Genomic DNA, 12,301 nt, shown 5'->3' with positions numbered 1-12,301 from the left:
GGTTTGCAAGGCCTCTGGCCTTTTAGAAACAATAGCAAGGTTATTCACACAAGTGCTCTTTCCTAGTCATCACAGTAAGAAGGCCGACTGCATTTCATTTCATCACAATAATGAAATTTTAGTGATGAAATAAAGAGGGCATGATAAAAACTAGAACAAATGTTACCAAACAAATGAGAGAGAGTACCTGACTTGAAATTAACGTTTTGCTAAAAGACCTTCTGATTCAAATATAGATGGCACTCCTACGAGTGTACAGAAGCTAAAACAAACTAAGTGAGCTGTTCAGGCAATAAAGTCACAGCATGTATTAATATATAACTGTTCAAATGTGACAATCTCTAAAACAGTCACGCTCATTTGCATTTGTTTTTGATAAGCAATGACTTCACTAATTTTTCAAAAAGGTGAGAAATACTGTCTGTCTTCTCAAATGAGTTGCAGGTAAAAGAATGTTGGCCTACGTGGAAGGTAACACCATGAACCAAACACACGCTGTACTGCACAAGTGGAGCTGTGCTGAGTATTTGGCACACACTAAGACCTGTTTTGCAGTTTGTAAGAATAGGGTTTTGCTTCAATAAATCTTAAAACTCGCCTCCTCCTGTGCCCAAACATTGAGGCTCTCTCTTCTACTGCTGGATCACAATGTTCCCCTGGTTTCTTTAACCAGCTTCTTGCCCTCTTTCTGACCAGCTAAGCATTACTGGAGGAGGTATTTATTTACTCTGGTGAGCTCAAGAACTCTGCACGGCTATTCTTGAATCTCGCATGTCTTGTTCCTTTGTCTCCACCCCCATTTCAACCAGCTTCCACTTCCCTCCTTGCATTGCTACAGAGGCTTGCAGTTTAGAGAAGCATCCTTACAATCGAGCTCAGAAGTCAAACTCCCAGATCCTTGTGAAAGTCTAAATTATTTTATCTGCTGCTGTCTTTGGCCTATAAGAATCCCTTTCACTGAGTCCAAACTTGTCTTTCTAAGAGTACCAACAGAGGATATTGTGAAGTTTGCATTTTGGAGAAACAAGGAAAGATGGCAGCAAAGAAAGCTGAAGAACATGAGATGGGCATTTTTATGTAACTAGCATGTAAGTAGGAATTTAGATGGCAACCGTAATGTACATAGCTATGATATTGTACACAGAATATTCCCCAAACCATCTGTGATTACATCTTTTTCAGGAAGCTGAAATGATTCAATTATTAACATGAACAACGACATTAAGTTTTCCATTTCCAGAAACATACCTGGCATGGTAATCAGTTGCTGGTCTGAGATCAGGAAGTGTAATTGTTAATTCTTCCCCACTGTGAAAAGGAAAAAAAAAAAAAATGAGTTACAGCTCTTCCTTATACTTTAAAGCTTTTTGAAAAGCAAAGCCGTGTAGCGTACATTTAATTTGCAATGTTTTCCATTGTCCATGTAACTCTTACTGATATTACTTAAAATTTATTTCATGTGAAGTAGGTAGGTCTGCAAGTCAAAAAACAGCTCCTGATAAAGAGATTGCTGATTGGTTAATTTTTTTAAACATCAGTATTGTGCTTAAATGAAGAAACTAAACTTACACATAGACAGATTTAAATTTTCCATTTTTACCACTGTTGGATATTGCTACTTCAAATGTAAATGCTGCTGGACTATGACTATGGCTCTCTCCATTCTGTGAACTAACTGGGAGATTCCAGGACAGAACGGCTGATCTTGCTTGTATATCAGAAACCTATTAAAAGCATAAATAATGCAAGTAAGTTTGCTTTCTGTAATAAAAGGTATATTAGTCAATAACATGGTGTTGCTAGTTTGCCCATGAAGTTCCTCACTGGAGGAATTCTTTATCTTCACAGTGGAAATATTGAGTCATTATTTGAATATAAATTATTGTTCTGTTCTCATTTCTGAAATATCATATTAACAGATTTGCCTTCAAGCATTAGACAAATAATCTGACTAACGATGCATGACATTGTCTCAGTATATGAGGAGAAATTTCCATTTCACCTGCACTGTTTGTAGGACTCAGAGCAAATTTTCACATTTGCAGTCTTCAACACTGGCACAAGATCTACACTTGGGCACAATCAGATGGTCTTTCTAGTTCTATTACAACTCCCTCACTTAATCTTAAAATTTAACCACTGACTTAGAAGATACTAAGCGGCTCAAATTTTTAAGTACTAAGATTTCTGACCTAAGCTTTTTCACCATTTAATTCCCATACTGCAAATTTTCTAAGACATAAAGCCAACACAGCCTTCTGTTGGCAATAAGTACAGATGGCAGAGGCAGCAATGGAAAAACACTACCATAACAAAGAATGGCTGGAAGGCTGGAGCAAAAGAATGCAACCCACGCTTACTGTACAGGTGATGCAAGGAGGAGTTTCATTAAGCATGTTCAAGATCAAAAATCAGAGCAATTTTAGGCTTTAGATATTTAAATGAATGTCACCACAAGACTCCAGCTTCCTAAATATTCCGCTAATACTCAAATATTTACTCCAATTTCTAAACATAACATGAAAATGATGAACTATTTTTGTAAATTCTGTATCAACATTCTGAAATTCTCTAGGCTGAATGAAGGATGGTTCAAAGACTCAGAGCAGACAGATTCCCATTAGCTTACCAGGCCCTTTGTTTGCAAGGTACTAAAGCCACACTAGACAACTTCAATCATGGAAACGCTCTTGCCTTAAAGACTAGGAAACTGAGTCAGGTGGACCATTTCAGAGAGCTGAGAAAAAGTGAGCTTCTACATCATACTGCCCTTTCCCAGCTATAACCTCTAACAACTAAAATACATTTTCTCCATTACAAAATGAACCACAAAAAAAAGAATCAATGAGAAAGATGCATGTTATTTCACAGAGAGTATATACATAGACAATAACAGTATTTAAAAGATAATACTTACTACTGGCTTGCCAATGCTCAATTGGATATCATATTTCTTGGATTCTGTGTCAGATTCTGAAAATTCAAATACAAAACAGATTACAGAAAATCCCCCAAAAGTAAATCAGTCTGTTACGAAAGTGCCACCACAAGATGGAGTTCGCTTCATTAGGAGTTTAACAATAGTACTTATTGTGCAAAGTTCATTTCCCCTATTTGTTTTGGCTGCATGATGGGTAGAAACATGAACTATCCAAAACTAACAGTGTTACAAAAACTCTTTTAGTACATCCTGCACAAAGGGTATATTTTCCTATTCGGAGCATAAGTGGATTTTCTTTGATAACATGAAAATATTCCTCAGAAAATTAAATGTGTTAAAAACTGACAGTAAGATTTTATACCTCTATCGTATGTGCTTTTTTTTTTTTTTTCCGCTGAATTTCCATTGCAAGCCATTTTCCTTGGTCAAATTCAGAAAAAAGTCTGATCAAAACTACACTAAAAATATCTACTGCCTATATGTTCAACAATTCTAGATATTAAAGAAAAACTGAAATAGTTTTTTTAAAAAACAAGCCTATATTAAGACAAATCTTTAATCGAGTATATTTCTAGTCCTTGAAACAAGTTAGATAAGAACTTCCACCTCTATTTACTTCCCAAAATACAAAATCAGATTTCTGCTTTCCTGCTCTGAGGTATTAAATACAGTAATGAAACAGATGAGGAGCAGACCTTGCAGCCTAACAAGACCACCTACTTTTTGAGACGCACATACACACACAACTAAGAGATACATAACTCTTTTAAGGAATCGTAAGAAACTGTTTGCATTTCAGAAATATTGTTTCAAAAACAATATGAAAGACAGATATTGTACACAAGGTATTTTAGTACATGCAAGTAAAAAGGAGCAAGCTATTAAAAAGCTCAAAGATTAATTTGAGCAAAATAATGTGCTGAGCTGAAATTACAACTGCTCAAACAGCATCTTGGAAAAAAACTGTTTAATGCTCAAACCTTCTCATTACTTGAAATTTTAAATAACTCCTATATATCTGAAAAGTTAATGCAAAGAATGAAATCAAAAGTCATTTTGGTAAATATTCACAGCTCGCCACCCTCACTTGGACTATCAGTCAGAATTCCAGGTTAGAAAAGGCATAGCAGTAAATAAAAGGTTTAAAGAGGGGTAAAAAAGAGGAACAGAAAGACAGAAACATTGGAAAAAATGTAGGTCTATTGATTTTAGATAAAAAAAGGCCAAGACAAAGACACACAGATTAAATATAATCAATCATCATCTCTCACAGTAACAGCAATCAAGAAGTTTGAAAGTATGTATGTATGAATAGTAACAGAATGTGTTCCTGAAAAATTCCCTATCTTACATCTGTGAAGAGTATGAAGAGTACTTTCGCAGCACAGATAAAACATTCTTCCCTTCCCAGGTTGTTTCTAAATTAGTAGAAAGTGATGGCTGAAAAGAAAGTGATAAACTATCAATAAAGCATAGTCTGTTTGTAATTTACAGGAATCTGAAAGATTAAAAAGGAAAGAGTATTTTCTAGGTTTGTATTAAGCTTCCTTGGATGGGGTGATTGAAAAACTATTGATTTTTTTCTTTTTAATTGAACACTGAGTAACAGAGGGAGAGGGAGTGGAATTCTTGATGATGTGATTATGAACTGCTTTTAGTACCTCGTAATTCAAGAGCTAATTGACACTTTAGAGAACTAACTTTTAGCAAGATATCCTACCACTTTACATTTTATGAGCTTATACTTAAACATGCTCGTACATCTTTCCAAAGACCTTGCTTGATAAAATTCAAGACGACCAAGCTTGACATTGCTATTATCTCTCAAGGAAAGAAAAAAAAAAAAACCAAACACAATGAAAAGTATTTCAGGCTTTTGCTAATCCTGAATAGCCTAAGAAACTTATAAATGCAATTTTTTTCAGAAACTATTTTGCAATGAACTTACAGGATCCTCTGTTGCAAAAGAATCTAGTGTTTTTTACTCCTTTCAGTGCAACCTACCTCCTATCTCTGCATCTGGACTGCCCTTTGTTTTTCCTATTTGTTTCTGCTTCAGCGGACCTCCTGCCACTTGCTGTCCCTTCCCGTTTCCATTCTGAATAGTTGTATTGGAAGAATTATTAATTTTATGTGGCGAAGAAGGAGGACTGTTAAGTTTATTGTTAGTATGACCGCTCGCTTGTCTGTCTTTTAGTCTTTTCTTTAGATGTTCTTGCATTTTAAGACTCCTTTCATCTCGCTGAATAAAGTTTGTCCTTCCATGAGAACGAGGTTCTATAAAGCAAAGGAGAACTTATTTCATTATTCGGTACACTTTATCCGACAACTGAGAAATGTTCTGAAGTTAGAAGAATGACTACAATAAAACCAGAACTTGAGAAAACATGCAATTTCACAGCGTTTTGTCAGTCAGATGAACAGAGCTGCAGTGGCTCACAGCTGCACCGAGCTGAAACTATGTGAAGTCCTCATAAGTTTCATTGGTGATATTCAGATGTCTCTGGGCAGCAGGGAACAGACAAGAAACAGGCACATTTCATACTGCTGACTGTCAGAGCGTCACAAGACTGAAAGGACCTCACCTGATACAGAGTTTCTGAACTGGGCTGATTAATGCATGAACATAAAGATCAGGTAGCAGGAAAAGAAAGGCAGTTCAAAGTCTGTTTATTCCTTGTTTAGAGATGTGATCAATCTTAAATACTATATTAAAATACATAAAAATATCTGCAAGAAAAATTTTCATTAATTTAACTCTTTTCTCCTTCTATTTAAACCGTATTCAAATTAATGAATCTATTTTTATATATTATTTTTGATCACTTCATGAGCTTAGATTTTCTGTTTTTTCTAATTTAATATTTCAGACCTTTCCTTTTTTGTTAGCTGGTCAAGATTGTATCTTATGGTTGCCTTCCTTCCCCACTACAACCACTAGTCACATTTTCAAGAGAGTGTGAGCAAGTGTAGGATCCACACTATCCTTTTAAAATGTAACTTAGGTGTGAGTGAGTATTTTACCCTAGACGTTGGCCAAAATAGCTTAGTTACCAATTTTAGCTTGATAGAGAGACAAAGAATGCTTTTCCATAGTCTAAGTTCTTTTTGTGTTAAATGCTTGTGTATATAACCAGGCTTATAGCCTGCTTTAAGTAAGCAATGATCCCAGTCCTCCAGTGAAGTAATGCTTCATTCAGTTTTTAAATATGGAGTGGACTTGCATTTCATTCTCTAACATGGATGACTAGGTAAGTTCTTGTTGTATGTATGTTATTCCTTTCTATTTTCTTTCCAGTGGTATTTGGATTCTGTCCAGCAAAAAATACATTCACACATCAAAAGTAAGTGCCTTTTCAAAAACTTCACCTCAAGGCTGTGACAAAGCAGAGCAGTTTCAGAGTGTGCAATTTTACAGAAAGGTATGTGCAATTATTATGGCATTTACAGAACCAAAAATAAGGATCCATTAAAAATATACACAGTATCAGAAAATTTCTAAGCTACCATGCTTGCATTGCATCCTTAGAACAGCAACAGATTCAAAATTTATACAGCGATATTTTGCACATAGAGAGGGCCTTCAGACCAGACTCCATGATGCGTTATACACAATGCTGTATTTTAAGCATATACCATAAACCCTATGGTGAGTAAGGTTTGGAGAGGTTAATAACTAGCCCAACATCACAGAAAATGCGTGAAAGAGCTAACAATAGAGCTTTGGTCTCTTGCTCTCAATCTAGATGCATTGAGCAAAAGGCCGCCTCATTAATTAAAACAACACCGGCAGTCTCACCTTGTTCTTGAAAAACATGTGGCGGTGGATGCTGGTGAAGGAACTGTGGTGGCAGCTCTCCTGTCCCAGGAACGGGGGGGTACACTGGGTGAGGTGGGTGGGGAAGCAGAGCGTGGTGATGATGCATGTAATGTGGCACATGGGGAGGAGGAGGAGGAGGAGGATGCATGGAAGGGTGGAATTCAGCCGAGTGCGGCAATACCACCACTTTACGAACCCCATTTTCTTCTACCACCTGTCACGGAACAGAAGAAATGCAGTCAGTACAGAACAATCTTGTAAATATTGTACATGTAATAAAGATTCTTTATGCCCCAGTTTACACGTACAGTCTGATAATCAGGGATACGCACATGGAAGTGAATCCCAACCAGCAGAAACCTGGCATACGTTATTGGAAGAAATCAGAGTTTTAGGCAGTCAATTGTAAAAAACTGAGCCTCACACACTGAAGGGTTAAGCAATCTAGAATTTACGTATTATATGTATATTCATACACACACACACACATTCTTTTAAGCAAGTAATGTGAATTGATCATGGTGTAATTCCTAGTCTGCTTGTAATTAGAGTTAGGAAACCTGTTTTAGAACACATCCAGATTGACAGTGCTATCGTATATACAAGTTACTGCATGTCATCTGATTTCTGGTACATATCTGCATACGCATTCTTAGCCGATGGCAAGTACAAAGTATTACAAGTTAGCTCTGCTGTCATGCACTATGATCTTAACCCAACTCAAATGTCAAAATACTTCATGTTTGCCACGGGCTAAGAGAATTCAGACAAGGAACCTGTTTGTGTGTCTGAACTCCAGGATAAAAAGATGCTAATGTTCTACCATGCAGAGAAGACTGTGCATGCATATGTATGCACATGCACGCTTCTTGCCCTAAACTGGCAATACATAGGCTCCTTCTAGATTCTAATTCCATCAGCTTGAAGTATATTCATGTCTCAATATATCACCTTTTCTACAGTAGACTTAACACACATTATGGTGTTGCAGAATAATGCACATCTAAATCTTAAACTGAGAAAGGACTTAGGACAGAACACAGGTTTCAACAAGACAGTGGGATTCACAAAGACATACGAAACAATGACGACACTGAAGCAAAACAATGCCCATTTAGCCTCATCTTTAACACATTTCAAAGAGACAAGCAGAGGCTGAAGTCTCCAGGGTGTTTTCTACAGGTAGGGTATATAGCTTTACAGATACAAAACATCTATACCAATTCTTTGCCACCTGGAAGTACCTAAGTTCAGTCTGTGGTTACAGCCTGTTTTGCCTATCTGAGGGATTAAGTTTTCAACACCTAAAGTTCTGACTCTAGGTCCAAAGGCCTCCGAGTTGACCATCAGAAAAACCACCTTGGTCGTACCCAGGTCTGTTTCTTTTACTGCAATACAGAAGCCCAAAAGATTACAAAGATTTCAGACTGTATCTAGTGAGAAGTCTGACTCAGAAACAAACAAGATTTTATTAAATTCCATTTGAGGCTGACAACGAATCAACTGTTTTCTGTTCTCCCTCATACAAAAAATTACATCAGGTAGGACCAACTTAATAGGAAAACAAACAGCAATGACAGAAAAATGTTCACTATTAAAAGGAAATACACTTCAAAAGCAATCAAGTCCCATTAAGACAAGCCTTTTTCCTAGACTGGTTTAAAATTAGTCCTCAGCTTTATGCTTCCTTCCTTCTATATCTGCCACCTTCTCTGAATTGCATTTAAATCACAAACGCAACAAGGCAAGGCTTTCCAGTGTTTTAGTATCAACATATAGACGGATAATGTAGTCAGCACAAAATATTATCTATGGATGCAAGTGTGTGTGGGGGCCATTCTCAATGGACACTGGTAAACAAAACTGAGATGCAAAACTGATTTTTTCTTATGCAATCAGTAAAAAAAAAAAAAAAAGAGACAAAATAAAAACTGTTTTTAAACAATTTAAAGTTATCTACATAGCCCTCTTACTAAAAATATGAAGAACTTGTATTTTCAGGCATTTAAAGAAAGCACTTACACAAAAGCTGACCATATGTTTTATCCTGCTAGTTCCTTCGAGATCCTCTCTTAGGGTATGTTTAGTTTGGCTATAAGAAATCACTGTAGCATTTCCTAGTTGGCCAAGAAGGAATTACGGATGTTGAAATATGACTTATGCCAAAAGCACATTTTGAAAAGCTCCTCAGCAAAAGATAAAGCAAATCAACCAGAAAATATTTGTCTGAAGGGAAATAGAATGTGCCCACTCACAAAATGCTATGACAAAGTTCAGCTGTGATACGACTGCAGAGTCAGCTGTATTATTAGTAATTTTTAAGAGACTTTGAATAGAAGAAAAAAACTACAAAAAAGTCACCTAATTTTCTGTTACACTGAATACAATTTGTTCTAGAAGCAATTTTGGGGGCTCTTTGGTCCATCAACTGAACTAAATATACAACTACAACTATATTACATTACATGGTATTATAACATACTATTTAATACATAAATTATGTTATATAATAACCATTATTTAATATATCAATATAGCATAAATACGTAACCAAAAACTCATGGCAAATTTTGATGGCTATATTAACTCAACCTTGTTTATATATTAAACAAGCAAGAACATAGGGCATAACTTTTGGTAAAGGGGTTACATTAATACAAAAAGACTTTGATATGATTTTACATTCTGAAGCTGCTACGTCCCCATTATCCACAGCTCAAATACTTTGTTCCACTCAAGCTCTGCTTTAAAGCTGGTTTCAAGCTCGTCTGTCCCTGTCATATTGGCCAAGGGGGGTGTGTGTGTGTGGGAGGGAACGACACTAGTCTTCACGTGACAGCAAACACAGAGCAGAAGTATTTTTCATTTTGTACACGTCAGCATTTGTCAGTGCTTTGCACATCGTTTGCACTGAAGACTCAATTTCATATAGATGCATAAATTATCTGAGGGATCTTTCTTCAGCTCTATATGAAAGTATCTAGTTATAATAGCAGATGCAAAAACTGCAGAGACAGCTGTATGCAAAAAGACAACGGCCTGAGGAACTCAAGAACATATGGTTACATAGCTTTCAAGCAGATTCAGAAAACTCTCTTTTGAACATCACCGGGGAGGGGGGAAGCCTAGCCTATCCCATTTAATTTTTTTTTAAATTATTTTCTTTTAAAAATGTGTTAATTTAAAAGTAAATCAAACTGGTAACTTCAAATATCTCTGACAACACTTCAAATACCACATACAGGTCTGAGCGCACATGACTTAAGAAGTATGTAGAAGAGTGGAAAATGAGTGAGAATGGAAAAGTAAAGCTAGGAAAGGAGCCCAGAGTCTTGCTGTTTTCATAGGCATAAATCACTAGCATTGACACTTTTACTATAATAGCTGAGTCTTTTGCTGAATTTTAGAGAGACCAGAGTTACAAAGAAATGGGCATTGAAAACCTTTGATAAGTAGCGTTATACAAGAATTAAAAAATTATGAATTATGAGAAGATACTAAGAGAAATATCTTATGCTGTCCCGGGCAGGGGTGGGGAGAAGATCTGATGCATGAAAGACAATGATACTGGCAAAAGGCCCATATAACCTCAAAATAGGGAACATGAGTCTCATATGCATAGCGTGCACACTATCCATTAGCTATGTTTGCATCAGACTGTTTCTAGCAGAGCTAAGCACAACCCGCACTCCCCAGTCCTCTGATACTTCACAGCCTACGGTCAACTATGATGTTCATACAACCTAAGCACCTACTTTCACTTCGGAAACAGGACTGCAGAAAAAGCAAGTGCTAACGGAGCTCAACAGAGAGCCAACTCAGAGACATCTGTTGTCTTACTAAAAGCAACCTTTCATGGCTTAGTAGTATTGAATTAAAATATATATATATATCCTGACTGAATTTTACTAAGTGACAAAGCCTACATCAAGATACGTTCAATATTTGGTAAGTTCAACGGAAAAAATTACGACTTTCTTTTAACAGCTGTTACAGATAAAATAATCAATATCTTTACTGTTAAAAAAGCCACAACCACAAGTACACTTAAATGTAAGAATAAATTAACATTTACCTGAGATACATAACCGGGAGGCACAAATATGGGAGGCATAGAACCATTTGGTGACATCATAGGAACATGTGCTGGACCTGAAAAGTCAGAAAGTGCCACTTTTCCATCACACAAGGCTTTTATACATTTTAGAGGCAACTTCTTTCAAATATATTAGTTCACTTCGGTTTATGAAAGTGGGTATATAGATGAAAAAAAAAAATCAGCATCTACATCCAAATCCATATTTATGGATCTACTTTTAGACAAGTAGATTTAGAAGCAAGGCTCAAACTACCCAGCAAAAAGTCAGTTAGGAAAGAAACTCGGTGACTCTACCAAGTTTTCATCAAGAAAAATGATATAATTTATGTCACCAAGGCTAACCCATCTTCCCATTCATAATATCCATTACATATAATTTAATAACTTTCAGGAAGCACCCAGAGTTTTAGATAAGTGTAGCTGTACATGTTTATTTTACAAAAAGAACAGATTAGATTTATCCCAACCTCCACACTTACACAGACAACATTTCTTTAATTGTACAAAAACTAGCACAGATAAGTTTTAGTTCATACATAGTGACACAGTTAAAAGTCTGTAGTGACAACATTCACAATATAGTAATGCCAACAACTGAGCTATCATTTTGTTTTAATGAGAATGTATTATCTTTCACATCAAGCTGAAATAAGTATTCCTCTCAGAGATCTGATGAAAGTAGAATGGACACATTTTATATAGTATCACTTCAAACAGTGAAAAATATTCCAAAAATGGAAGTAATGATAAATTCAACCTGACTTGCAGGGGATATTTTAAACCACGTCTTAAATTTGCAGTTCTGTCACTCTGTAGCCACACAGAGAGGGTATTAATGCTTCCCTCAATATGAGCAGACTGCTAATGCCACTACCTTACATTAAGGTAGGGTCACCCAGTGTCTATTAAAATTGTTTATGGTAGCGTGGATTAAATCACACAAATTCATGCATTACAACTCAGAGATGACAGTTATACACAAATTATTATTTATGAAAATGGCTGAAATGCCAGCCTTTTATAAATTGGCAGCAAAGTCTGCAGAAAGGCAAGGAAGCTGGGCAATTTCCCAGTGCTGTTTCATTTGTGTTTAAAGTACAAACCAAAAGATCTAATTTATTGCATTGCAGAAAATCTAAAAACACATTTGACATTATAGAAACAACTGCTCGTAGTAATTCTGTGATATCTGCAGAATAAGTCAAATATTTAGATTCAGTACTTCAGTCTTTCTTTTACCTTGAATACACTGAACGTGCCCATCTTCAGTTGTAATCGTAAAGGTTTCACCTGGGTTTACCTGCACAAGAATAACCTGTAAAAACCAAAAGTGTTTTTTTTTTAATTTTAGAGATTACTTGAGAAAAACCTTTCCTTTATACTTACTCATTAGATTCAAACAATACAGATCTTGACATTCTTAGACAGTACAAAAAGGGCG

At 36.1% G+C, this 12,301-nt stretch overlaps 1 protein-coding gene across 2 annotated transcripts in view; it reads right to left on the bottom strand.

Annotated features, from left to right (window-relative positions):
* Positions 1-12,301, bottom strand: part of LOC112980823 (fibronectin type-III domain-containing protein 3A-like) — a 55,956-nt gene that overhangs the window by 17,773 nt on the left and 25,882 nt on the right. For both annotated transcript variants that reach the window (XM_026096009.2, XM_064518460.1), the window contains exons 4-10: positions 12,100-12,175; positions 10,837-10,913; positions 6,741-6,975; positions 4,946-5,218; positions 2,918-2,973; positions 1,570-1,724; positions 1,249-1,308 (exon numbers count right to left, since the gene is read on the bottom strand). In XM_026096009.2, the coding sequence (XP_025951794.2) occupies positions 1,249-1,308; positions 1,570-1,724; positions 2,918-2,973; positions 4,946-5,218; positions 6,741-6,975; positions 10,837-10,913; positions 12,100-12,175 (932 nt within the window). The remainder of the gene's footprint in view (positions 1-1,248; positions 1,309-1,569; positions 1,725-2,917; positions 2,974-4,945; positions 5,219-6,740; positions 6,976-10,836; positions 10,914-12,099; positions 12,176-12,301) is intronic.

This window comes from Dromaius novaehollandiae, chromosome 11 (genome assembly GCF_036370855.1).
Source record: "Dromaius novaehollandiae isolate bDroNov1 chromosome 11, bDroNov1.hap1, whole genome shotgun sequence".
Lineage (NCBI taxonomy): Eukaryota > Metazoa > Chordata > Aves > Casuariiformes > Dromaiidae > Dromaius > Dromaius novaehollandiae.
The sequence above is the reverse complement of the archived record's forward strand: the minus strand, read 5'-3'. Positions and strand labels throughout refer to the sequence as shown.